We start from the raw sequence: 27871 nt of genomic DNA, 5'->3' as shown, positions 1-27871 counted from the left end.
AAGGTGAGTTAGAGAAGAAATACTAACACTGATGAATTTTCATCTGTAAAATTATACTTACAAAGCATGGCTTCCAACAGGCCTCAAAAGATGGTAGATATTTTACTAATACTGGTTTTTCAAGGTTGCAAGTCAGCCACACCTCCCATGGGAGGCCTCACTGTTGACCACTGATCTTGCAAGAAACGAGCAATTCCCAGAACACCCAGGTGGCCTAACCTCAGTGGTGGAACCCAGGGTGAGTCAGCGAGAGTCTGTTCCCATGGCTCTCAACCTTGCCCATGCGTACGATCCCCTCCTCCTTCTACTCCCCAGGCCTGGCTACTCCATCTTGAGGAATTTACATCTACTTACATATTCTTACATCCTTAACAAACATGTTACGAAGGAACTTCTGAAAGCTAAGAGACTTTGTAGAATTTTATTTTATTTTGGTTATTGCCTCAAACGTACCTCCATGCTTTCTCAATTTTAATTTTTTTGGAAGAAACTCTTGGTGGCAGAATACAACAGGTCCTATTGCGGGAAAGGCATGTCGAGAACGAGGTGGCCAGAGAAGGCACCAGCTTGTCTGGATGCAACAAAAGAGCGTCCCCAGCTACGGCAGGAAGACTCCGTGGAGGATGAGCGGAGCCAAGAGAAGAAGAGGGGGGATGGCCGGGAAGAGGTCACGGAGGGGCCAACAGGAGAGCTACTGGCTCCTACAGGATGGGAACCAACAGGGAAATACAGGAAACGTGAACTGGTCGGAAGAGACAGGAAAAACCCAACGTACTGACAACCAGGAACAGTCTTAATCTGACATAAGAGGAGATGAAAAGTCTTCCAGGAAAGAATGGCATTTTATGGTCAAGTGAGTTAGGAAGGTACTTGGAATTCTGCCATCTGTCACTTGAGCTGTAACAATGAATCATTGATAATAAGTGACTTAATTAAAGCTCCTCACTTTCTGAGAAGGACTTGAGTGGCTCATAAGAAAACCAGGAATAAGTTAATACCAAAAATACACACCCCAAAGTTTCATTTACATTGTTTAGAGCTGGCTACATCTGGCTCTGCGTTTCCGTCTAACCAATGAATAAGACCTTTTATGAACAAACGGCAGTCTTCCCCACGGCCATGAAATGGATTCCAGTTTCTCTACACTCTCACACAGTGTGAGTTACATGACAATGACGGTCATATGCCTTGAAGTTATCTGACATTTTGCAAGTTTCATTAAACCCTTGGTACACTGCAATAGATTATCCGTGAAAAGAAAAACCTCTTAGTTTGTTTTCAGCCAAAAGATCTCACATCTATATTTATTCATTTCAAGTTGAGAGTTGGAGACACAATTAGTGCCAAACGAAGCTCTCCAGAGAGGTCAGTGGATGGGAGAGGGTGAAAACATGATTAATGACTTGAATCCAAAAGTACTAATTAAGGTGGATGAACTTAGAGCCTGTTACACAGAGTGAAGTAAGTCAGAAAGAGAAAAATAAATATCATTAATGCATATATATGGAATCTAGAAAAATGGTACTGATGAATCGATTTGCAGGGCAGGAATAGAGATGCAGACGTAGAGAACGGACTTGTGGGCACAGTGGGGGAAGAGGGTAGGCCGAACTGAGAAAGTAGCATTAACATATAAACACTGTCATGTGTAAAACAGACAGCCAGTGGGAAGCTGCTATATAACACAGGGAGCCCAGCCTCACACTCTGTGAATGACATGGGGGGGTGGGGATGGAGGAGGGAAGGGGGCTCAAAAGGGAGGGGATACAATAATGACTGATTCGCACTGTTGTACAGCAGAAATCAACACAACATTGTGAAACAATTATCACCCAGTTTTTTAAAGAAAGCACTAATTAGGTTGCTTGATACACTTTTTAGTTATAGGACCTGTTGCTTATACCAAAAAGGATAAAACTCCAGACCCTAGGAAAAAAGAAACTGAAATAAAGGTTAACACAAAGGGACAGGAAACCCTCAGGAACAGAACATAACCCATGTGCCACTACAGAAAGCTTAGGGGCAGCCCCAAAGTGAACGTAGAGATTATACAGTTTCCAATAATCAGGCAGGAGGAGGAGATGAGATGGTTGGACGGCATCATCGACTCAACGGACATGAGTCTGAGCAAACTCTGGGAGACGGTGAAGGACAGGGAAGCCTGGTGTGGTGCAGTTCATGGGATTGCAAAGAGTCAGACACGACTGATGGACTAAACATCAGCTTTTTCCAAAATGGTATTGGTAATCAAACTGGACGTGTTTTACCTTGTCTCCTGCCTCAAACTGCATTTAATTTATACCTAAGTTTGTGGAGAGAATGTCTCATTTGAATCTGTTATTTCCACTTCATCGCTTTCCCTCTTTCAATCATACCAGAAGTCTATCTTTTGGCTGTTTATTTGCCAAAGAATTAGATCTGGTACTGTTTTTATTTTTCTGTTCTCTAGGTCATTAATGGTTTCCTTCCTGTTTTTCTAAAGTTTGTTTTGCTATTCTTTTTTTCTGTCTTCTTGAGATGGCCGCTTTGTTCCTTTACTGGCTTCTAAATCCAGTTTTGTTTTGTTTTGCACTAGACTTTTCTAAACTTTTCATTTCATTGGCCATCTGACATCCAAGTAAACTTCCTGTTTGTAGAGAATCCCAGAATAGATGGGAGGTGGGCCCCACCCCTGGGAGGGTGGAGCAGCTACCTCTTCCCCTCACTGGTCACCCTAGTGTGGAAATGAATCAGGTCCAGGCGCTCCCTCCCACCCCGATCTCTGCCTCCAGAGCCCACGCTCGCTGCAGACAAGTCACGGCTCCAAGTCGATGGCAGCAGCAGAGTCAGAATCAGTGGTGGCTCTGCAGACGTCCTGCTTGTAGAGCCTGCGCCTCCTGGGACCATCCTATCGCAGGTGTGACTCGCGGCGCTCAGCCACCCAGCCTCCCCTGGCTCCTCCGGGCTGCTGCGCCTGGTTCTGCAGCCTCCAACTTCATTTCAACAAGCCACCTGATAGCTTTCCAAACCATTCCTTCTCATGGAGTTCTATTTTGCATTGTTTTTATTGTCGCTTTCCAACTATTCCACCCTTGCCATTTTGGAATCTCTGTCACCCATGAGCTAATGAAAAGGTTCTTAAAAAAAAACACTGCAATTCGGGACTTCCCTGGCAGTCCAGTGGTTCAGAACCTGCCTTGCAATGCAGGGAATGTGGGTTCAATTCCTGGTTGGGGAACTAAGATCCCACATGTCATGGGGGCAACCGAGCCTGTGTGCTTAAACTACAGAACCTGCGCGCTACAACAAAAGAGCCTACTTGTCAACCAAGACTCAGTGCAGTCAGATAAATAAATAAAAATTACTCCTGAAAAAACCATTACAATTGGTTAGGTTTGTGTATTTATATTTTTTGTGGTTGATTTCTATTGTGTCATTAGATGACACACTGTGAAGTACCTAGTAGCTTTCAGGAGGTTAGGGATTTTTGTGCAGCTACTCTGATTAATTTTGCAAATGCTCCACAATCAGTTAAAAAATATCAGCATACTTTGCCAAAACAGTTCAACATGTATTTCTTAACTGTATATTGATACCTTTTATTTTCTTACTTTTATTTTGCTTACCTGAGCCAACAAAGCCAGAGGTATTGTTTCTCACTAGCATGATGTTTATACCAAACTTTCCTTGCATTTTCTAACAATGTTTACCTTAGGTATGTTGATACAATATTTTTTGATGTATATAACTGATGACTGAATTTTTAAATAACCTCTTCACGCATGTAAAATTACTTTTTTGGTCCATGTAATATGATAAACACAATACCTTCTGTGCTGAATTCTCTTTGGTTTGTTCTTAATAGTGATTCTTGCATAGTGATCTTGAATAGTGATTCTTAATAGTGATTTGAAGCATCTAGATACTAGTACAGTGCCTGACGCATAGACGCTCATTACATGTCAGTAAAAAGCAAGGATACTGGAAACCAGGAGGGGCACCATAAATCCCTGGGTTCTTTTGGTCCCTAAGAAGATGAAAATGCTAGCTTGCTGCATTCTCTTCAAATGATCTGTTTTCCTACGGAAAACGAATACCCTCTCAGCATACCCAAACAGTTAAAAAGAAGTTCCAGAGTGCTGCCCTACATCAGAAGGTAGCTAGGATTCTAGCTCTCAAATATACCAGACCTCTTAACATTGAGTACAGCTGTGAAGCAGTGACTGGGCTCGGCAGAGTGTGCAGAGCCGACAAGACATCTGCAGTTCCGGCTCAGAGATTCGCATCACAGAGGAAGCATCTGGTCGGACAGGAGGGGACACTGCGGGCAGAAGGGAGAGCAGAGTAGAGAGCCCAGGGGAGAAAGAGCAAGCACTTAAAGACGGCCATGAAGGCGCTTCCCTGGTGGTCCACTGGTTAAGACTGCCTTCCAGTGTGGGGGGTGCGGGTTCCATATTTGGTCCAGAAGATGGGACTCCGTCTGCCTCCTGGTCAAAAGGCCAAAAAAAAAAAAAAACCCACAGAAGAAATACTGTAACAAACTCAATAAGACTTTAAAAACGGTCCACACCAAAAAAACACCTTCAAAAAAAAGAAAAGGAGAACAATTAAACTCTTCCAAAACAAAAATTGCTGGGCACGAGCCCCAGCAGAGGGTGTCTGGAGGCTCTCTGTGCTATCCACACCAGAAGGGACAGAAGGGGAGGGGAGAAAAAGGGGCCAGGGCATCTGCTGTGCGAGGGAAGAGGCCTGCAGGGCTGACGACGCGAGGGCTTCCTGCACCACCTCCTCTGCCCTCACGGCACCTCCAGATGTGGCGTCTCGGAGAAAGACGGGCTCCCCTCTGCCCAGAGGAGGTAGAAAGTTGGGGATCCAGGTTCTGCTGCTTTCATGCTGAGCTGGTCAAAATCAGACAGGCTCTCGTAGAGCAGGCTTGCAATGATCCTTCCCGGTGTTTGGCAAACTTAATTTAGTTCACAGTGTGTGAATAAATTACTTTCAAGTCAGTCCTTTTTTATTACAGGTTTAGATTGTGTTAAGAAAAAAATACCCAATTCCAGGGAAAGCTGCTGGCTACTCCGACACTGGCCCAGAGTCCACCAAAGGGCAGACTTCCCTGAAAGGGTCCACCCTGGCCGACACGGGGGTGGTGGGGAGGTGGAGGGGGCTCACTTGGGGCTGGAACGTACAGAGTGAGTCTGAGAAGACCTCCCTGGGCAGTTTTGGCTTTCCAACTCCATCTGTTATTCTCCTTTAAATGACCTGAGGGCTCCTAGGGGTCTGAGCAAACAGAGATGACCCCTTTGCCCCAGCTGTCAGTTGTATAAAAATGTTTTATAACATCAAAAATTGCCTGGATAAACAAATGACCCCCAACATTCTGTTTCAAATGTGCAGAAGCAATTTGATGGCAATACAAGAGAAACAGAGATAAAAAGAGACAAAGTCAGAGAGAGAGAAAGAATATATTCATTCCTGCAGCTGCAGCTCATGGAAAGCCTCCCAGATTACAGGAAAACAAGTGGGCTCCCACCGCTCTGTGATGACAATCTCATTCTACAGTTACCGGGGAGCACTGTGGCAGGCCTGCTCCCATTATGCATGGTAACAACACTTCACTGGCAGGCTCTTTGTGAGTCCTCGGCGTGCACCAGGTCAGTGCATGCTGGGCACTGTTTTGCTTCATCTTTAGAAGAAACCTACAGGGCAGTACTGGGATCATCCCATCTTACAGATGTGGAAACAGTTGAGGGTAACCTGTCCAGGTTCCAATACTATCCAAGGGCACGACCAGGACCTAGTCCTGGGCATCAGTCCTTAGAGCCGTGTCCCAACCCCCTGGCTCTGCTAACCTGTTCTATGTTAGCAACAGAGTGTGCTCCCCAAAAAGCTTTTCCCTCAGCCCTCGACTCAAACTACAGAGCCCCTACGACTTTGCTCTCATTCCAAACTTACTCAACAAAGAAAAATACACTTCGGAAGCTGCATTTTCCTCTCTCCTCTACCAGTGCAAAGTGACATTGATTTGCACGCCTAGGAAGGACCAACCTGAGCCCATTCATTACCATGGAAGGGAGGCCACATGTTTGAATGCTGGCTTTCAGCACATCATTGTACTTTTTTCCCCTGGCTGCAAAAAGTAGAATTCAATAAAAACTTGCCATCTAAAAACAAAGTAGTGGCAAACTCTGCAATTATACTTCTCCATTGGAGACAACTGCTTTCCAGTTTATTTTCCCAAATGGACAAGGTCCAACTTGTTGGTTAGCTAATGGGTCACACCCACGGCCCAAATGTAGTGTAATGAACTCGAAAGCCAAAATGATGTAGGTCTGAGTCGCTGTGTGGTTGTTCCCCGAGTGCAGCAAGTACATTTACTTTCCATCAGCTGTGTGCTATTCTCCTCACCTGTCCCCCACAGAGCGGGGCCCTGATTACAGTTTGCCCACTTTCAGCCCAAGGACCGTCAAACGGAGCTGAGAGGCAGATACTGGCAATGTGCTCCTTGTCTAGTTCTCTCCTCTGAGCCCACCCCAAACCTTCCCCCTTCCTCTCCTTTCCCTTTGCGGCTCCGCATCCTCCCGTTACAGGACAGCATCAGGCTTGCTTGTGGAGTTCTGGGTTACCATGCTGACTTGGAGTTACCAGAAAGGTTGCTCAGAACCTATCAGAAGGGCTCCTGGACACTACGGACTGATGGCTCTTACTGTCTCACTGGGAGTTTCTAGTAGCTCAGTTGGTAAAGAATCTGCCTGCAATGCTGGAGACCAGGTTCAATTCCTGGATTGGGAAGATCCCCTGGAGAAGGAAATGGCAACGCACTCCAGTATTCTTCCCTGAAGAATCCCATGAGCAGAGGAGTTTGTCAGGCTACTGTCCATGGGGTCGCAAGAGTTGGACATGATTTAGCAACTAAACCACCATAGAAGTATACCATTAACTAGATGAATAATTCTGGTAAGAGGATTTTATACCTAATACATCAGGGTTCTTAAACCTACGGTGGAGGGAACAAACGAGAGAATTTTATGAACTTTCAGAAAGTGTTTTATGATATAATTGAAGAGAATTTTAAAACACTATGAGACAGAAAGGAACATTTTATCATGATTAGGCATCTACCCTATAGATGGAATATAAATGAACAAATAGAAACAGCCAGTTATCTAGCAATGGGTAAACACATTTATAAATGATTTAAAAAAAAAAATAAAGAGATGTCCCGTAAACTCTTCAGGTCTGTAGGTAACCACTCCCTCCCTCTAAATGGCAACTGGAACAAGTCATTAGACCTCCAGGAGAAGATATGCAAAATAACAGAAGATTTTTAGGTGAAAGAGTGTAAGTTACATATTATCCTATCATATAATATTCCATCATGTAATCCCAAAATTACAACCCAAGAAAGGATCCTGTGAATCCCTATGGATTGTTTCCCTGAAGATATTTAAGCCACCGGGCTGCTTTGGCTTGAGTGTCCTCAAGATGGGCATGGGATGGTCACTGGGGTTGGAGTCACCCGGAAGGGTATCAGAAATCACACAAAGGCTGTCTCATGACCTTGTAAACCCTGGTGTGTGTCCTCACATACAGGACCAGGGACGGGTTTGGTCATCACACCTGCAGAGGGCTACAGCAGACCCAGACGTTGGTCCGAGAAAGCCAGTCAGAAGTGTCAAGGGAGCAGAAGCAGTAACAAAGTAACAGCTAACAACCACAGAGAATTTACCGAAAGCCAGGCACTAGGCTGAGTGCTTTGCACACTTTAACTCATTTGCTCTCTCAATCCTCCCGAGAGGTAGGCACTGCAACTGACTTCATTATAAAGATGAGAAAATCAAGGCATACAGAGTTGAGGTAGCATGCCTCAATCATGAAGCTAGTATTTGTACCCAGGTCACTGGGTGCCAGATTTCAGGCTCTTAACTGGTTCTCACTACACAAGAAAGACCACAAAATTCCATGATGTTTTGCTGGGGAGGCAAAGGCTAACAGTAATTTTTCCAAGTGAATAAAACTAAGAAAAGGTCTGAGAGGGAAGACATGGACTTCCTACCAAACTGTAGATTAAAAGTTATAGCAAATTTCAGGCCACTAAACAAAAAATCTTTGCACAGCAGGAAACACATTATATAATTTTTTTTTCTGAAGAAGAATCGAGACCACGAATTCTAATAGGCTCGGAAAATGTTAGCAGTCGACTATGTGTTATTAAGGGGAACAGGTGTGTTCTGAGGTGTTCTGTCTTTTCAGGTGTGAGGTTAACAGGACTTCCATGCCTGTTTTCCCAGGGAACCCCCCTGGTTATTTCTGTTAAAGGTGGACAGGTCTTCCCGGTGGGTCTTCCCCAACATGGCAAAGCTGTGGTCCCTTTCTCATTACCCTTCCTGTCACCTGGGGCTTCCACCGTCTCCTTGCCAACCTCATCTCTGAGACGCTCCATCCCCGGGCAGAGTAATGGTCTGCAAGTGTGGGTAACATCTCTCGGTGTCATGGGATGAGCTTGCCAAGTAGTCCCCAGGGGCTGGGACCCATATAGAGGCAGAAATGCTGTGCTGCGGTGCTGGCAGCCGAGCAGCAGGGCTAAGCCTTGCAGCTGAGGCCCTCTGTGCTCCACCATGTTTCCTCTGCCCTTTTCCTAGCCTGTCCTGGAGGAAGCAAGCTGACAGCAAGGGCAGGTCTTGGTGGTCTCTGGGGCCTCCTAACAACATAACTGTGGGCCCAGCGGTCTCTGGGTCTTTGCCCCTTTTCCTCTCCTTGGGCTTCCATGGCCTCCAGCTCCCCAAGCAGAATGCCTTCTGAAGAGCTGGGAGAATCCGGCTACACACGTGGCCAGCTCCTCCGGCAATGGAGGGTCTACGGGTGTCATGGTTTTATTTAAAGTGTCTGCTGATCTGGAACCTCCAGGGAACACGAACCCCTACTTTGGCGTGTGTGGTCCCTGGAAGGAGAAGACCTGGGGCATTGTGCTGTCATAGGGATGTGTTGTAGGATGTAAAAAGAAAAAAGATATCCTGCGATGCTAGGCTTGGTGAATGGGATCAGCGGCAGACCGTTGATCAGATCAGAGGCAACAGGACTGAAATAACTATTACCCAGTTGCTTAGTTTTGAAAAGATTAAAGAGACACACATGCTGGCTGTCTTTAAGTACAAGGTCTGGTCAAAGGAAATCAGGATACTCCATCAGCTGCAGACATTTTAGCACAAGCATTAAATGGAACAGAGGTAATTTTGGCTTTGACTCACCTACGCAGTTATCGCAAAGGCTACAGTGAGAGGCACGAGGGGGCCGGAAAATCTTGCAGGTGAAACAATATTTAAGTTTCACAGTCTGGCCATTGATGATGACTTCTTTGGTTCTGGGAGGTGGGCGGTACCCCCCTGAACTGGTGCCGTTTGCGATATCTGGAGAAAAGAAAAGAAAAAAAAGAAGAGCACAGGCGCTTAACACAGCAGGTGAACTCTGCAGGATCCTGCCCCCAGGCGGCCTGGAGTCTGCACTTCCAAGTGCAAGGCCCACAGGCACCTGACCCCTGACACACAAATGCGGGAGGACACAGAGCGCCGGCCGTCCCACGGCCTTGACGCTCCTTTGGAGCCTGGGACTGCAATCAGGAATCCAAGCACGAGGGAGAGACCACGTGACTGAACTCTGGCCAATGGGGTGCTGCACAAAGAGTTGGACACGACTGAGTGTCCAACTGTGTTGGACACTTTCAGTCCCTAAGTCTCCGACTCTTTGCGACCCCATGGACTATAGCCCACCAGGCTCCTCTGTCCCTGAGATTCTCCAGGCAAGAATACTGGAGTGGGTTGCCATTTCCTTCTCCAAAGCATGAAAGTGAAAAGTGAAAGTGAAGTTGCTCAGTCCTGTCCGATTCTTCGTGACCCCATGGACTGCAGCCCACCAGGCTCCTCCGTCCATGGGATTTTCCAGGCAAGAGTACTGGAGTGGGTTGCCATTTCCTTCTCCACCTCCATTAGCAGGCAGGTTCTTTACTACGTAGCGCCACCTGGAAAGCCCCAACTAAATCGTTCAGTGTACATTAAAAAAAATAATTTCTGTAGTTTATTGTCTGACCAGCATCTTTAATAATTTTAGAACCAGTTTTCAAAATGTTGAAGAAAATACTATTTTTTAAAGTTTCTTTTAATCTTATAACCGCCCCGAGTTCACATGAGAATCACCCACGAAGCTTCTCAAACTCCCCTAGCACAGACACCTGCCCCAGATCCAATAAATCAGAATCGCCCCTGGTGACTGTAATGTGCTGTAGGGCTGAGAGCCCCTGCTCCACAAGAAGATAAAACACTCTTTTCATCTAGACCCCTCACAGCCATAAAGAATTGAGGGCAGCTAGCAGTGGAAACAGGAGGCCACAGGTCAGTGGAGAAGAGTGAGAATATCCGTGAGGGCTTCAGCTGAGACTCCGCGGCTGATAAACAGGTGGAGCAGAGCCTGGTGGGTAGAGGGAATCTTGGGAAACTTCATGGTGTTCTTCAAAAACAGAGATGGAAACACTAAAGGTAGCTGTTCATTTAACTCAGAAACTGTCAGACAGTGACAGCTGCAATATACTTTTGGTAAATTTCCAAAATGATAGGAAGGAGTTCCACGATCCACTCAGCTCTCCCCCACCCTCCACCCCACAAACTCAACCTGGGCAAGAATTGCATGGAGAGCTTTCAAAACTACTGATGCTACTGACCCACCCTCAGATATATGTATGTTCTGATGTCCTTGGAGGGGTGCAGCCTGCCATCAGAGGTTTCAAGAGCTCCTCATGTATGGAAATTTACAGCCAAAGCTGAGAACCTCCATTGCAGGGCCTGGTCACTGCGGTCCACACAGAATCCACACTGACTGAGAGCTTGTCAGAGATGTGAGCTCTCTCTCAGTCCTGCCCATAGCTGCCGAGGTCACCGTGCCCCCTCCCCACCAGGGGGGAGGGTGTCACACATCTTGAAGTTTGAGAACCTAGCTCCGGGATGCCTGTAAACACTGCCCATCCACACATCACGTGCACCTCTGAACCTCACATGCCTCTTTGTTCTGTACCCCTATACACTCATGTACGTGGTGGAGAGCTAAACTCACAGAACATAGAAACCTAGAAAAACTTTGTGGGCAGGAGGGGGCCGCTTCACACAGCACAGTCAGCGCCCCAAGCATTTTCACATGGAGAACCTGGTGACCAGGAACAGCCAATGGTCTCTGCAGAGCGGCACCCTCGGTGCCTCCAGGCTGCTCTCACTCACAGAATTCACAAGTCATGATTTCAGGAGGTGCCCCATTTACCGCAATCTTCTTTTTAATCCCCCTCTCCTAACTATCCAAGACCTTATCGTGCTCTTTGCATCTTCAGTTCAGTTCAGTTGCTCAGTCGTGTCCGACTCTTTGCGACCCCATGAACCGCAGCACGCCAGGCCTCCCTGCCCATCACCAACTCCCAGAGTTTACCCAAACTCATGTCCATTGAGTTGGTGATGCCATCCAACCATCTCATCCTCTGTTGTCCCCTTCTCCTCCCACCTTCGATCTTTCCCAGCATCAGGGTCTTTTCCAATGAGTCACTGCTTTGCGTCAGGTGGCCAAAGTATTAGAGCTTCAGCATCAATACTTCCAATGAATACTCAGGACTGATTTCCTTTAGGACTGACTGGCTTGATCTTCTTGATCTCTTTGAATCTTAGACAATTCTTACAAAAAATTTTTTTAATTCTTATAGTGAATGGGTAAATGGAACGGAACAGGGACAGGGAGAGAGTGAGGAGCAGCCCTTCTATTTACCTCTCCACTGAGGACAGTCATTCTACTTGGAATAATGAAACAGCGGGACTGTTATAATAAACCAAGGACTCTGGGTGGCCTTGCCAGGCAGGACACCCTCTCTTGGCATATCCCCCACCTGCCTGGCAGCCCAGGTGGCTGCCCCATGAAACAACAGAGTTCAGCAGGCACCAGAGAAGCACCAGCTTCCAAAGCATGTATAATGGGAAGACGGTGGCATCCCAACTGATTCTGTGATGAGAAAATAAAGAGGTGACGGGGCTGTGTACTTCCTGGAGAATCAGGGTAAAAATAACTGGCTTTGAACACATCGAAGGTAAGGTCAGAGCTCTTCCAGTGCCAACGGAATGCTGCTGAGGTCTAAATTAATTATGACTTTAATTGTGACATATGACTAGCCTTATGTCAGCTGTGAAATCTACTGTATCTCTTTAGCTCTTGCAAACATGGAAAACTAGAAAAACTAGGAAAACCAGAGAGTCAGATAGAGGTTTAAAAGTAACAATAACCCAATCAATAATACTTGTGTTACTTTAACCAGAAAAGTTTAAAAACTGCTTTGCCAAGAAAAATATTTTAAGAAGCACTTATTCACACTAGAATGACTCCTAAAAAACCCCAGTTTTAAGTAGCAAGTGTGCTAAGTCTCCTTAGTCGTGTCCGACTCTTTGCTAGCCCATGGACTGTAGCCCTCCAGGCTTCTCTGTCCATGGGATTCTCCAGGCAAGAACACTGAAGTGGGCTGCCATTCCCTTCTCCAGGGGGTTTTCCCGACTCAGGGATGGAACCCGCATTTCAAAAGTCTGCTGCACGGGCAGGAGGGTTCTTTACCACTGGCGCCACCTGGGAAGCTGAATAGGTTTACCGTTATAAATGATTCCCTATTTAATATATGCAAACTACTGCACCAGAGGCAATGGAGGACCCTTAAACAACAGAGATGTCGCGTGAGCAGCGGTGGGCAAGGGGTCCTGCTAGACTGTTTGATGAGCCGTGAGTCCCTGGCCACCCCTGGTCTGCTGTCCTCCTAGCCTTCAGAGCGTGCTTCCTACGTGCACATCTGGTGATGGAGACCCCCCAGCCTCTGGTGAGGCACCAAGGTCGTCCATGCAGGCTGGTCCTTCTCTTCCTGCTGCACAATCTCACCCAAATCCGGGGCTGTGGCCTCCTTGGGCCCCGGAACAGGCCCTGCTGTTCAGGCTCCCAGCATCTCTTCTCTGCTCGGGCCGTCCTGTCTTCTGGATGTGCCTCGTCCTAGAAAGTCCACTTAAGCCTCTCCTATGCAAACGCGCTGAGGGCACTTGCTTCCTTGGGCTCTCACTGCACTTGACTGCGTGTTTATCCAGCCAGCAGATCTGTGTCGTGCTCGTAGGTGCCAGCCGGGTGCTGGGAGCTGGGGAGGTTGCAGGAACTTAACAGCTAGAGAGGCTCGCAGGCCTGAGGGGAGACCCTCTACTGGGGGGGTGACCATGAGGGTTTATCTCTGAGTCTTCCCTCAGACGTGGTGCCAGGAGGGGGACGAGGCCTGACCACTTTCGTGTTCCTGCTGTCCTGCAGAGGGTCCAGCACACAGTAGGTCCCCAGGAACTGCCTGCCAAATGGAAGGCCGGTTGTCCTGGCCGGTCTGGAGGAAGGATGCAGGAAGCACAGGGTCGATGTCCCCGGTCCTGCATGCCCACCAGTCAGAGTCACATAGCTTGGGGACTCGCCCTGCCCCAGGAGCTCCTCTCTCAAGGTCCTTTTGAGGCTGTTGCTCTTTACTGGTCCTCTCTCTCTTTCTAAAAACATTTGACTGCTTCAGGTCTTCATTGTGGCAGGATCTCTTTAGTTTCTCCGGGGCATGTGGGATCATAGTTCCCCAGCCAGGGGTTAAACCTACATTCCCTGCATTGCAAGGCAGATTCTTAACAACTGGACCAGCAGGGAAGTCCCTTTACATGTCCTCCTTACATCTTTTGCTGGTCCAGAGACCCATTTAGTCATCGCCACCTGGAAGGGGAGGGCAACATGGGTAGCTGTGTATCTCAGTTCAGTTCAGTTCAGTCTCTCATGTCCAACTCTTTGCGACCGCATGGACTTCAGCACGCCAGGCTTCCCCATCCATCACCAACTCCTGGAGTTTCCTCAAACTCATGTCCATCGAGTCGATGATGCCATCCAACCATCTCCTCCTCTGTCATCCCCTTCTCCTCCTGCCTTCAATCTTTCCCAGCATCAGGGTCTTTTCCAATGAGTCAGTTCTTTGCATCAAGTAGACAAAGTATTGGAGCTTCTGCTTCAGCATTAGTCCTTCCAATGAATATTCAGGACTGATTTCATTTAGGATGAACTGGTTGGATCTCCTTGCTGTCCAAGGGACTCTCAAGAGTTTTCTCCAACACCACAGTTCAAAAGCATCAGTTCTTCGGTGCTCAGCTTTCTTTATAGTCCAATTCTCATATCCCTACATGACTACTGGAAAAACCATAGCTTTGACTAGATGGAACTTTGTTGGCAAAATGACGTCTCTGCTTTTTAATATGCTGTCTATGTTGGTCATAGCTTTCCTTCCAAGGAGTAAGCATCTTTTAATTTCATGGCTGCAGTCACCATCTGCAGTGATTTTGGAGCCCCCCAAAGTAAAGTCTGTCACTATTTCCATTCTTTCCCCATCTATTTTTCACGAAGTGATGGGACTGAATGCCATGATCTTAGTTTTCCGAATGTTGAGTTTAAGCCAACTTTTTCACTCTTCTCTTTCACTTTCATCAAGAGGCTCTTTAGTTCGTCTTCTCATTGTATTTCAGGGTACCTCCAAATTGTTGTTTCTTTCACATAATACATTCAACTGTTGCCCCAGACCAGTGGCTTCCTAGTGTGCCCAAATAAAGGGCAGATGGGATAATAGAGCCTTGAAACCCAAGGCTTCAAACACCCACCTGAGGACAAAATACATGCCCCTTCGACATTCACACTGGCCAGAGGGGCCGGTCATGACCTGCTCCTCAGCTGGAAGGATGGCAAACACCCGGGGCTGCATCTCAGGGCCCAGTGGGGGAGTTCCCGATCTAATCCTCAGTTACTCTGTGGTTTGGGTTTTGGCTTTTACTGTTGACCACAGTGGTGCCTCTGCTTCTTAGACCTGCTCTTTGTGGTTTACAATGCAGCTGTTGAAAAAGAATAGTCAAAGTCTACAACAGCTAATGGGTAAAGAACACTAGAATTTGGGGGGAAAAAACCTCTAACAGTTCTGCAAGTTTATATGAGTCAGTATTTTTCAAGGATGTTTTTATACACTAGCATTTTGAAAAAAACCTTAAAAGGTTGAAATGGTCTTCTGCTTCATAAAGTCCTTGCCCCACCACCCCTCCAAATGGCTGGGAGTTGTTGGCACAGGGGCAGAAACAGTCACAGAATTTCTGTCTAGTATTAACCTCGCAGTCAGCCTACAGGCAAAGAATTAGGAGAGCTGGGGAGAGGGGATGGGAGGCCGATGTGTTCAGGGACACAAAATCGCCTGCTCACTAAGCTTATCACTCACAGAGAAATCCTGGGCTTCCAGAGGTCTTAAGTAAGTTGTTTGTTAATATATGCCTATTTCAAAGCCACTCTCCAAAAAGCAAGCCATCTTTTCTTGGGAGGAATCAGAGTGCTAACATGCTGAGAGACCCATTTGTCTGCCGTCTGATTTAATCTCGCCCCAAATTCAGGGGGAAAATGGATGAGCTTTAAAAGTTGCTGAAATCCACCATGAAAAGTAATGCAACTCCACTTTTTTTTTTGGCCCACAGTGTGCAGCATGTGGGATCTAGTTTCCTGACTAGGGATTGAACCCATGCCCCCTACAATGGAAGCATGGAATCTTAACCACTGGACCACCAGGGCAGTCCCTGAAACTCCACTTTTAAAAAATGCATATGGGAAAAAAAAAATCCCAATTTGCAAAAAAATGTAGATTAAGATTCTTTTCCTTTATCAAAAAGATGCAGAACAGCATCATACCCTGATGTACGGGTGTTTTACAGACCATTCACTAGCTGACAACCTGTCTGCCAGACCGGGAAGAATGAAGATAAAGCATCTCTGCATTAGGATACAGTCACAGGAACTGTATGATTTGCTTCATACGCAAGCCTCCGTGACTATACCAGTTGCACGTGCTAGAGGACAGCTGTTGGATCTAACAAACCTGCAGTTTTCATAAGGCTCATTTCACTGACGCTCTGAAGCATCTGGGACACAAACTACCCAACCTTGGAATGGTTGATCTATCACAGAATGGCTATTTTTAGAGCCATTTAAAGCAATCTCTTAGCTAACAGTTTGTAAACTTCCAAGTTTACAGAAAAATATTAACCATGACGATGTCAGACAAGTCAACCTCTTATTATTTTAATTGCTTGGGAGAAAAGGCAGAAGAAATGCTGGTCTGTCTACAGACAGTTGGTCAGGTTTCCACTCGAGAGAGTAAAAATGTGGAGTTTTTCTCACAAGTATTTTGGGTGGCAGCATCTTTGCTTCCACAAATATTTAAATACAAAAATGCATATGAGGGTTCATGGAGGGTGACAGTCCTCTTCCTCCAGTTAAAAGCTTTGCCAAGTCCAGCCTGGACGGGAGGGGGCTTGTGGGGAGAATGGATACATGAATGTATGGCTGAGTCCCTTCGCTGTTCACCTGAAACTACCACAACATGGTTTGTTAATCGGCTACACCCCAATACGAAATAAAAAGTTAAAAAAAAATAAAAGCTTTGTAAGTCACTTTGTCTTAAACATTTGCCTTCAAGGACTGAAGCTGATGCCTGAGTTAAGGCTCAGGCAGACAGAGTTTCAAAGCTGAACCACATGTCAGGCAGTCAGGGGGTGTCCTCTCCTTAGGGGGGCTCATCCTAAGGAGGAGCAGAGAGTGTCTGCAAAGCCGGACCAAGAGAACAAGGGAAGCCGACATGGGGGGGCCAGAGGCAAGGGCAGGCCCTGCGTCGCCGGAATGAGTGCTGCAAGGAATGGAAGACACGTGACATCTAAGGCCAGGTATGCTTTCCAGAGAGTTCACTCACTCTCTCAACACCCACGAGAGTTGGAGGAACCCTGGCGGGCAACACAGACCATCAAGGAGACCTGGTCCCTGCCTTGAAAGAGTTTGCAGTCTAGTGGAGGAGACAGATATGAATTATAATCACACGACTGAATGCTTGTTATACACAGATGAGTCAGAGTAGCAGGGAGAGCTGTCTGGTATGGGGCCTCTTCCCGGAAGAGGTGGCATTGGAACCAGGGTCTGAAGGACCACTGAGCTGGGCTTCCCTAGGCAACGTGTGTGTAGGGCGGGGGCGGGGCTACTTGGTTGTGTATGTATGTGTGTGTGTATGAGCGTGCATGCACACTGGGAGTGGGAGCAGGGCATTTTGGGTGACAGAGTAAGTAACTTGTTTCTAGTCCTGAGACTGGAGGCAGGTGGTATATCTGGAATCCAAGGGAGGCCAGTGTGACCAGGATCAGAACAACCAGGGGACAGTTCCAGGGGAGGAGGCTGGGGCTAGGTGGCTCAGAACCCTGTAGTCAGATTTGGGGTGTTGGCCTTCAGCCTAAATGCAAAAGGAAGCTTGATTGTTAGTTTCACGTCAGCTTGGCTAAGCTCTGTGCCCAGATGTTCATCAAACACCAGTCTAGGTGTCACTCTGCAGGTAATTTTAGGTGAGATGAGCATTTAAATTGGTAGACTTCGAGTAAAGCGAATTGTCGGCCTCAGCCAATCAGTTGCAGGCCTTAATAACAAAGATGGAGTTTCCCCAACACGGAAGAAATTCTCCTCGAGATGGCAATGGAAGAAACTTCCTCTGGGTTTCCAGCCTGCTGCCCAGAGTAATTTGGACTCAAGACTACAACTCTTGCCCGACTTTTCAGCTTACCCAACAAATTTCAAACTTGCCAGCCGCCACAAGTGCATGAGCCAATTCCTTAAAAATACATCTATGGATTTATTTTTCTATAACTCCTGTTATCTATAGCTCCTGTTGGTTCTTTTTCTCCAGACAGAGAACCCTAACATAGAAGCCAAGGAGAGTTCTATGCTGTGTAGGAATTAAAAATATCACACTGACTGCAGTTTCAAACATGGATTGGGTGGGGGGAGGGAGAAGCAAGATGGATTTAGGACCAGTTAGAAGGGATTTGAAATATAAGCTAGAGATGAAAACGTTCTGCAACATGGTGGTGCTGTGACGATGGAGAGAAATAAATGGATTAAAGAAATATTGAAATGGTAACATCAGTTATCTCCTTGCAAGGAGATCAAAGCAGTCAATCCTGGAGTAAATCAGTCCTGAATATTCATTGGAAGGACCGATGCTGAAGCTGAAACTCCAATACTTTGGCCACCTGATGCGAAGAACTGCCTCATTAGAAAAGACCGTGATGCTTGGAAAGATGGAAGACAGGAGGAGAAGGGGACAACATAGGATGAGATGGTTGGATGGCATCACCGACTCAATGGACATGAGTTTGAGTGAGCTCCAGGAGTTGGTGATGGACAGAGAAGCCTGGTGTGCTGCAGTCCATGGGGTCACAGAGTCAGACATGACCGAGCAACTGAACTGAACTAAACATCAATTATTAACGGATGTGGTAAACAAGTGACCAGGATGAGCTTCAGGATTTGCAGGAAGGTGCAGTGAGGATGGGGGATCACCTCCTGGTATTAAGCGGGAGGAATCACCATACGGGCAGGTGTGTGTACAGACCAGGACCTCAGAGGAAGGGCCAAGGCTGGAGATAAACGTCCAACAGTGACACGGGGGAAGAAGGTAACAAAGAAGGTGTGGGAAGGTGAGAGGGCCAAGGGCTGAGCCTTGAGGTGCTCATGCCTATGTTTGAAAGCAAGGAGTGCCCAGCGGGTGGAAGGAGGGCACAGTGTGGCTGCGTCCCTTAGTGTATGCCATCTGCTCACAGGAAAACCCAAATACTGGGTTCCCTTTGGGAGACTGAGCATCAGCACAGCAAAGACGCTGGAGAGGAAGCCCAGGCTTTCCCCAGCATGCTTAGCTCTCCTGCCATCCGAGGACACCCCTGTTCTGCAGTGCGGGGCAGGGAGCCGATGTGTCGTGTGGCACACCAGCAGAGGAAATGAGATGCAAGAGACGGGAGCTGGTGGGGACCTTAGGGAAAAGAGGGTGAGGCTGTGAGAGACAAGTGGATGCCAGGGTGGAGCGGGAAGCAACTGCACCCCCTTGGGGCTGGACTGAGAGCCTTGGAAACAAACCAGATTGCTGGCTGGTGAGAGGGGATTAACCATCATGCCCATGTGCATGGAGATGGCAAGAGCCTGGGGCTGGCCACCATAAGAGACCACAGACTTGCCCTCAAATGGAGAAGAGTCATCTAAAGATGCAGAGAGGAATTCCCAAGCAGGGATGAAGGTACCTATGACAAATTCCTGGGGATGGGGAGCTGCAAGGGGACCCGGCATCTTCCATAAAAGAGGCTGGCCTGCCTGCTGGAGGTGCGGGTGATGGTGGTGCTGGGTACCAACTTTATTCCACTGAGGCTCAACCCTGTTCTGGTGGTCCCGCTTTCAGGAGAACAGCAGGGCCAGCAAAGCTGGCTGCGGGGACCATGGCTGCCTAGGAAGTCCTCAGTGATCAGAACTGAACAGGGCAGGAGCCACGCTCTCTGGCTCTGAGCGGGAGGGACGCCAAGCCCCTCACCTGCATAAATTGAGAAGTCAGAAGTGGTGGGAATGCTTACGTTGTGAGCTGTGACAGGCGAAGAAGGGGGAAATGATGAGTGTAAAGGGCAAACCCACATTTCATAAAGAGGCTTGGGCTTGACCTTGCCTCCCCTGCACGCGGTTTTGAGTTGCAGGAGGTAATTACACTTAGAAACCACACAGGAGTGGGGCTTCTTCTAGACTGGGTCATCAGAAGGCTTGTGGGCTGGATCTCCTTTCGAGGAGAACTTTGTCAAGAAAAGAACATTTGTCAGATGAGAACCTTAATAGGCATTTCTTAGCCCCGTGAGAACTTGACTACTTAGGACTTTAACAAGAGATTGAGAAAAACACAATAGGAGTATTTGTAGAGAGTTGGGCAAAGCAAACTTTTTCTGTCTACTTCATAGAAGACAGAAAGGGTAGCCTCAAAGAATGAGCTTCAGGTGCTACTCAGTGCTGGTTTAATTTATTCACCCATTTGAATATGTATTAGGTACTTCAGTTCAGTTCAGTTCAGTCGTTCAGTCGTGTCCGACTCTTTGAGACCCCATGAACTGCAGCATGCCAGGCCTCCCTGTCCATTACCAACTCCCGGAGTCCACCCAAACCCATGTCCATCGAGTTGGTGATGCCATCAACCATCTCATCCTCCATCGTCCCCTTCTCCTCCTGCCCTCAATCTTTCCCAGCATCAGAGTCTTTTCAAATGAGTCAGCTCTTCACATCAGGTGGCCAAAGTACTGGAGTTTCAGCTTCAAAATCAGTCCTACCAATGAACACCCAGGACTGATCTCCTTTAGGATGGACTGGTTGGATCTCCTTGCAGTCCAAGGGACTCTCAAGAGTCTTCTCCAACACCACAGTTCAAAAGCATCAATTCTTCGGTGCTCAGCTTTCTTTATAGTCCAACTCTCACATCCATACATGACCACTGGAAAAACCATCACCTTGACTAGACAGACCTTTGTTGGCAAAGTAATGTCTCTGCTTTTTAAAATGCTGTCTAAGTTGGTCATAACTTTCCTTCCAAGGAGTAAGCATCTTTTAATTTCATGGCTGCAATCATCATCTGCAGTGATTTTGGAGCCCAGAAAAATAAAGTCAGCCACTGTTTCCCCATCTATTTGCCATGAAGTGATGGGACAATATGCCAAGATCTTCGTTTTCTGAATGTTGAGCTTTAAGCCAACTTTTTCACTCTCCTCTTCACTTTCATCAAGAGTCTCTTTAGTTCCTCTTCACTTTCTGCCATAAGGGTGGTGTCATCTGCATATCTGAGGTTATTGATATTTCTCCCAGCAATCTTGAGTCCAGCTTGTGCTTCCTCCAGCCCAGAGTTTCTCATGATGTACTCTGCATATAAGTTAAATAAGCAGGGTGACAACATACAGCCTTGACGTAGTCCTTTTCCTATTTGATCCCTGGTCAGGGAAATAGATTCCCCATGCCGCAATTAAGATCCAGCATGCCACAGCGATGATCCAAGATCCTGTGTACTGCAACTAAGACCCAGGACAGCCAAATAAATAAATATTTTTAAAAAATCAACCAAACAAAAAACAAATAACTTTCAATAATAGATCTTAAACTTGGCTGATGATCAAGATCGCCTGGAGCAGTGATTCTCAACCTACTTGTCTTGTGTTGTGGTTCCAGGAAGCACAGAGAGAAAAATACCATGAGAGATAACAGCTGTGGTCTGGAGTGGAAGCCAAGTTCAGGTAAGGAAGGCCCATTAAATTAAACTTCATTAAAGGGGAGGCTTGGTCCCGTGTGTGTGCTCTCATACAGTTCAGGAGACGACTAGGACGATGAACTTTGTGACTGTGAGTGGCAAACATCAGCCTTCATTCTATTGTAAAAATAATTCCACGAGTATAAATCCAATATTCTTAAAGATAGTTCTGAAAGTATATATTCCTGAAAATAGGAACATTGAATGGCACCGACGAAGAGAGTCTTTTTTTTTTTTATTGATCCAATGGAGAAAATAGGCCTTAGTTTCTCCACATTGAAACTATGACAATTTGGGTGCCTGTAGTTCAGGGCATTGTATTTCATGGAAAGACCCTGAACTGTCAAATGCTATGATGTTGATAATTATCAAAATTTCTTTTTGGGAGGGTCTGTCCAAATCCTATAGGGCAAAATTATCTCTACCTTATCTATCTATCTATGTGTACACACACACACACACATACACATCACTAATTAGCGCAATTAAAGAAAGGAGAAAAAGAAAGTGTTTAGTAGCTATGATCTTTTTAAACTGAGTTAATTCAAAACATGATCAAAGCAAAATGAAAATTAATGACTATCTTTTTTTTTCTTGCCATACTGTTTCTTTTCCCACATGGATGGCAAAGACTTACCCTTAAACAAACACAAAATAAAGATGGCTTTGTCCTTGCGAAGTTTTAATTTCCCTCAAATTTGGTCAAAGTTCTCTGAACACACACAGAAAACTGCCGTGCTGCATAAATGAAAATCCATTCTTCTATTGAAGGCCAGAGCGAGAAATATTTGTGTGTGTTTCTACTCCATGGGGCACAGTTTCTGCATTGTCAGAAGCTACTAAATATTGTACAATGATAGAGATCAATTCGGGTTGTCAGTGTTTGCAATATTATAAGACAAGCAGATGAGAACAAAGGTAAAAACAGGGCACTAGAAATCATGCGAGGGCAGGGCAGTGCGTCACCACTATCACCAGGAAAATCTGATCAGCTTTTATTGAAATTTGAATGGCATTAATACGAGGGCAGTAGCAAGGATGCAAGAACCAGCTTCTATCTCATTCTGTACAATAATAAGATTTTATCTTTAGCACTGAGGAAAAGAAAATTAAGGTGGAAGTACAGAACTAGTGGATACTATTTATAAATATACTGTACTTTAATAAAAAATGCTCATCCACTATGATCATATACTCTTTTCTTTTTAGTCAACACAGGATGGTTAAAATGAATAAGAATCTTGAGTGAGCTGACTATTATAAACCTATCTATCTATCAACACATTTCAGAAGGTTTAGAATATATCATATTAGCAACAACCATTTGGAAACTATAAGGGGGATAGGATCCTATTTACAACAGAAAAAACAGTCACAAAATTCTAGGAATAAACCTAACCCCCCCAAAACAGGAGGGAGATCTCATGAAGAGAACTATAAAACACATATAGAGACTTGAAGGATATTTTTAAAAACATGGAGAGACATTCTCTGCCTAGCCTACTTCATGTATCTATTACACTGCCAAGCAAAGTCTCAATATAATCTGGGGAAATTTTGACAACCTGGAAAAAAATGATTCTAAGTTCCATCTGGAAGAATACACAGGTGACAATATATGCAAAAATAAAATAATGAGGGGAAATAATTGTCCTGGGTGGGGGCCGGGCAGGGGGAGAATGAAAACATTGAAACAAAACAGAGCATTCCCAAATAGATGCAAATTCTATGAGATTCTGTATCTGATATAGAATTTCAGATCACTAGGGTAAGCATGGATTATCCAATAAATGGAATCAGGATAAACAATCTTTTAGGGGGAAAAAATCTAAAGTTGGAGCCATACCTCAAATCTTATACCAAGGATTTAAATGTAAAAAAAATAAAAAGATACAAGAACTAGAAAAATATACATAAACTTGAGATTTGGGGTTGGGGAAACCCTTTCTAAATATATGACAAGGTAGCATACATAAGGAAAAGATGTTCTGATTAAAGTTTTAAAATCTGTATGTCAAAAAACTCCATAAAATGCAAATTATAAATTACAAATATATTTGTTTTCATATGTAACAAAGGGGTATCTTTAAAGAGCTCTTGCAAATGATTAGCAAAAAGGCAAATATTCCAATTTAAAAAATGGGCGAAAAGAATGAACAGGCAACACACACACACACACACAAAAGGAAAAGGGGCAGTAAATACATTTAGGACGTTCGTGGTTTGCTCCTCCCAGTTTCAAACAAATGTTTTGTTTCTCTCAGTTTCAAAGAAATGAAGTCAAAGTTTAGTTTCATTCATTTTAATTTGTCTACACCAGGGTCTTACTGATCTTCTCTGCCTTGTGTGGGCTCTTTAGTTGAGGCATGAGAGATTTAGCTCCCTGACCAGGAACTGAACCTGGGCCCCTGAACTAGGGGTACAGAGTCTTAACCACCAAACAACCAGACAAGTACCCAGAAATTAGTTTTAAATGATAACATTTAGCATCAGTGAGAGAAAGGAGAACAGACATCTCATTACTTTTTGTGTGAATATAAATTAATATTACCTCCTGAGGAATAAGTTGGCTACATATCGCAAAACCTTAACAATGTGATATATTCTTTGGCCCAGCACACTTGGGCCTTTTGACCTAAGGGAAACTTTCAGGAATATTGACTGCATCACTGCTTTTGATTTTTAAAAACTGAGAACAACGTCAATGTCAATAGAGGACATTGGTTAAAAGAATTATGACATAGGATCATACAGTGGACTACTATACACCCATTATATATGGAGGCGAATGGTTCATAGCACATTAAGAGGGAGAAAAAGATCCGTTTCAAAATAGTAATGCACAATGTGAGCCCATGTTTGTGTAAAAATACATTACTCAGAGAAGCAAAACTAGGATACATCAGATCTTAACCATGGATATACCCGATTCGTAGGATGAATGAAATACATTTAAATCTATGTAAGTTAAAATCTATTTTTCCTTTTGTGCTTATCAAGGTTTCCACAATCAACATATATTATTACTTTGTGAAGAAAAATAATTTTACTTTTAAAACAGAGTTTGGAAAGAGGCATAGAATATTTGTGAAGGGGTTGAGAAGACTTTGGCTCCCTATGTATCATAAAATGAGATGTCAATGGACGTATACTGCTTTGAAAAACAGTTATGAATTCACAAATTTATTCAGTAATTTTAAAAAGATGTCCTCTCTACCTCTTCTGAAGATGGGTTGTGAGATATTTTTTAGGTTTTTTTTCCCTCATTCCTGAAACCCTGTAGAAGGAGGCTATTTGACTCGTCGGGGGCCATGTGTAGCTCATAGAATTTTAATTCTCCTTCTGATCTTCTGGCAGCCACAGATTGCGACATGGGGCCAAGTCACAAAATTAGCTCACTTACTTAACATAGATTATCTCAGCATAATATTTCTCTCATGCTACTGGGCAGAGCATTCTTTCAGCTGCCAAAATAACTGTTCAGATTTGTGCCATGAGGAAGCAAGAGGAAAAGTGCTTTTTCCTGGGAGTCGAGACACCAAGCTACATTTTCCACGCCCTGCCATCTCTGAGTGACTTAACTCTCCTAGGTTACTCCAGTCTGTATAACAGGGGACTGGAGAGATGACCAGTGAGTTTCCTAACTGTTTTGAGGTATAGGGCTCATGTTCTCCAACTTTCTGATTCCACTTTGCTTTGTGCTTTTCCATATGCATGTGACTAAGTTTGAATAATGCGAAATAACTTGCCTATGTTCTCCATGAATTCATTTCTCGTATTCCTGCTTTAGTCCCACAAGCAGATGGTAAATGGGTTGAAGGCACACCATAGGTAAGCACTTAATAAATGCTTGTTCATCTGGATCACTATTAAACCAATAACCTCAAATCACCACCTTTCCACTTACCGTGATTAAAATAAAATTATTCAAATCCTCTTACTCTGGGTTGTGTCCCTGAGGAAGTGATGTGATTTCTTTACTAAAAATAGCAGCACCAAGAGCTCGCCCACCGATCTCTAGCATCTCACGCTCACCATGATGGGCCCACAGCAGTCCTCAAAGGCCCAGACCTCTGAGTTCTCCAGGGCCAGGTCTGAAAAATGATCAAGGCCGTGGAAATCAGGCAAGAAGAGCTGCATCTACCTTTGCCCCTAAGATTAGCAGTAGTGACTTTGTCTGCCCTTACTGGTGCTCAACGTGACTTCAATAAAGAACTATGCGTGTGTGCGTGCTAAGTCACTTTAGTCGTGTCCGACTCTCTGTGACCCTATGGACTATGTAGCCCACCAGGTTTCTCTGTCCGTGAGATTATCCAGGCAAGAATACTGGAGTGAGTTTCCATGCCCTCCTCCAGGGGATCTTCCTGACCCAGGGATTGAACCTGTGTCTCCTGCACGGCAGGCAGTTTCTTTACCGCTGAGCCACCTCGGGGAAGCCAACCAAGGACTATAAGCACCGTGAAACAGAAATGTGTGAGTGGAACAGAATTCAGGCAATTTATTTATGAGTAAGAACCTTGCAGTCGATGGCAGCATAGTCTGGATTTTGACAAAAAGAAAACCAACGATGTCATTTTTCTGTTTTCTTTCCGAAGCGCACAACGTGACTTGCAGTCAAAGTCAAAGCTCACTGAACATCTTTTGGACAAGAAGGGAATTCAGCATCCAATTCTAAAGACTAGCATGTACTAGTCAGTCAATAATAAAATATATATTATTTTAAAAATAAACATGCACCCTATAAAAGTTTCTAGAGGCCTACAATTTTCCAGCCACACAGACATATCAATGCCTCTGAATGTGATGATGGTTTTTTCCCTCCCTTTGGCACATCACGTGACTTGCTCAGATCCCCAGCTTGGCTGGCATGAAGAGTGAGTTAGAATCTGACACGTAATGCCTTTTGCCTCTGATTATCCAAGGGAAGCCCCGCCCCCCCATTTCCCAATAGTAAGCAGACGCCAGCTGAGACCACTGCCAAACAACAGTTTTAACTCTCAAGAATGTGATGCTTGATATATTTTTTAAATTATCTGGTCAGCAGGGTAGGAATTTCTTAATTCTTTTGTCAACTGGAAAGAAATAGGACAGAGAAATTCTTCGAGGTTCAGCCTAATTTCATTTTTGCGGGGGCCCTGATGGTCCCAGAGGGAAGCATGACCCGGTCTGTTCTGCGCCCTCAAGCTGGCCTGGACACTAAGGACTCCTCCCCGGGACAGAGCTGCTCAGAAGGGCCCCTCAGGGTGACTGCACACCTGGAGCCCATTAGCTGACCAGAGTACCTTGTGTTTCAATTTTAATCAGGCTTCTAGAAAAGTCCCAGAATTGCAGTGCAGCCCCACAAACTGGAAGAGCCCAGAAGTTTGGCTTTCAGAGGCCCTCAGCTGCTTGTCTTTGAAACAGAGGGGGTGGGTGGTGGACAACCCCCATCCCCCATTTGCTGCCCATACCAGTTCCTGCACAGCTGGACCACAGGAGCACCAGGCTGAGTCTCTGGCTCCCCCAGCACTCAGTCCTGGACAGGCCAGCCAGGCGGCCCCTGCCCGCTTCCATCTTTTTTGCATCCAATAAAAAGAAATGGCCAAATTCGTTCTGGACACCCAGGTGGCGCTAGTGGTAAAGAACCCACCTGCTAATGTAGGAGACAAGAGACGCAGGTTTGATCCCTGGGTAGGGAAGATCCCTTGGAGGAGGGCGTGGCAACCCACTCCAGTATTCTTGCCTAGAGCATCCCAGGGACAGAGGAGCCTGGAGGGCTACAGCCCATAGGGTCACAAAGAGTCAGACCTGACTGAAGTGACTCAGCACACACACATGAACAGTGTTAATAAATGGAGCTGCCTGGCCTGTACAGTTCCTCGCAGGGTGTCTACTAGGCATCTCTCAAGAACCAGGAACTGGAAATAAGGCAAGAGCACATGTTCTCCCTTTATACAGAAAAAATTCCGCTGGAGGTGGGGGATGGCGAGGACACTTCCTCTCCCATCCACGTGGTCAGAGCCGGGCAATGGAAGAGCCCACCACTCGTAGGTGCGCTCACCCAGACCTGCCCTGGCTCCTCTTCCAGCGTGGAGCTGGGGGAAGAGGCAGGTTCCTTCCCAGCCCAGCTGAGCCGGGGTAAGGTCTTTCCAGAAAGTACTCCCGGATGCTGCCACGTCGTTCTCTGCGGGTCAGACGTTCCTCTGTCCAGGCCTTGGGTCAACTCTCTCCTTCCCTTCCAGACTCCAGACTTATATCTGGGCAAGCACTCTATCCTACTCTCCTAGAAATCCCAGGGGGTGCTCCAGTGCCTGGTATCTGGGAGACATTCTGTGGGTCCTGAGATGACAGATGTTCATGTGTGAGTGGTCCAGGCATTAGCCAGCCTGCCTCTCTCTCTTTCACCTCCTGGGTAGCCACCTGCCAGGAACCCAGAAGTTTCTGAGGGGTCCTGGTCTCTTCCCTGACTTGAGAGGTGTGGAGTGTAGGGGGAGGTAGGAGGTGCTAAGGGGACGATGGGTGGGGTCCTCACTCATTGGCTTCCTGGCTTGTGTGTCCTCCATCCTGAGATCAGCATCACGTCCCCCAGTGCTGTCTGAGCCTCACATGTGGGAGATGCTCCACACACACTGCTGATACTTACAGGCAGTGACACTGGATACCCGGGTGGCACTAGCTGTAAATAACCCGCCTGCC

The 27871-nt window shown here is 45.9% G+C and overlaps 1 protein-coding gene across 1 annotated transcript in view; it reads right to left on the bottom strand.

Moving 5' to 3' along the window:
* Positions 1 to 27871, bottom strand: part of ZDHHC14 (zinc finger DHHC-type palmitoyltransferase 14) — a 288112-nt gene that overhangs the window by 66540 nt on the left and 193701 nt on the right. The window contains exon 3 of the mRNA XM_052645783.1: positions 9228 to 9386. Within this exon, the coding sequence (XP_052501743.1) occupies positions 9228 to 9386 (159 nt within the window). The remainder of the gene's footprint in view (positions 1 to 9227; positions 9387 to 27871) is intronic.

Source organism: Budorcas taxicolor, chromosome 9 (genome assembly GCF_023091745.1).
Source record: "Budorcas taxicolor isolate Tak-1 chromosome 9, Takin1.1, whole genome shotgun sequence".
NCBI lineage: Eukaryota > Metazoa > Chordata > Mammalia > Artiodactyla > Bovidae > Budorcas > Budorcas taxicolor.
Note: the sequence above shows the minus strand (reverse complement) of the source record. Positions and strands in the feature narration are given on the sequence as shown.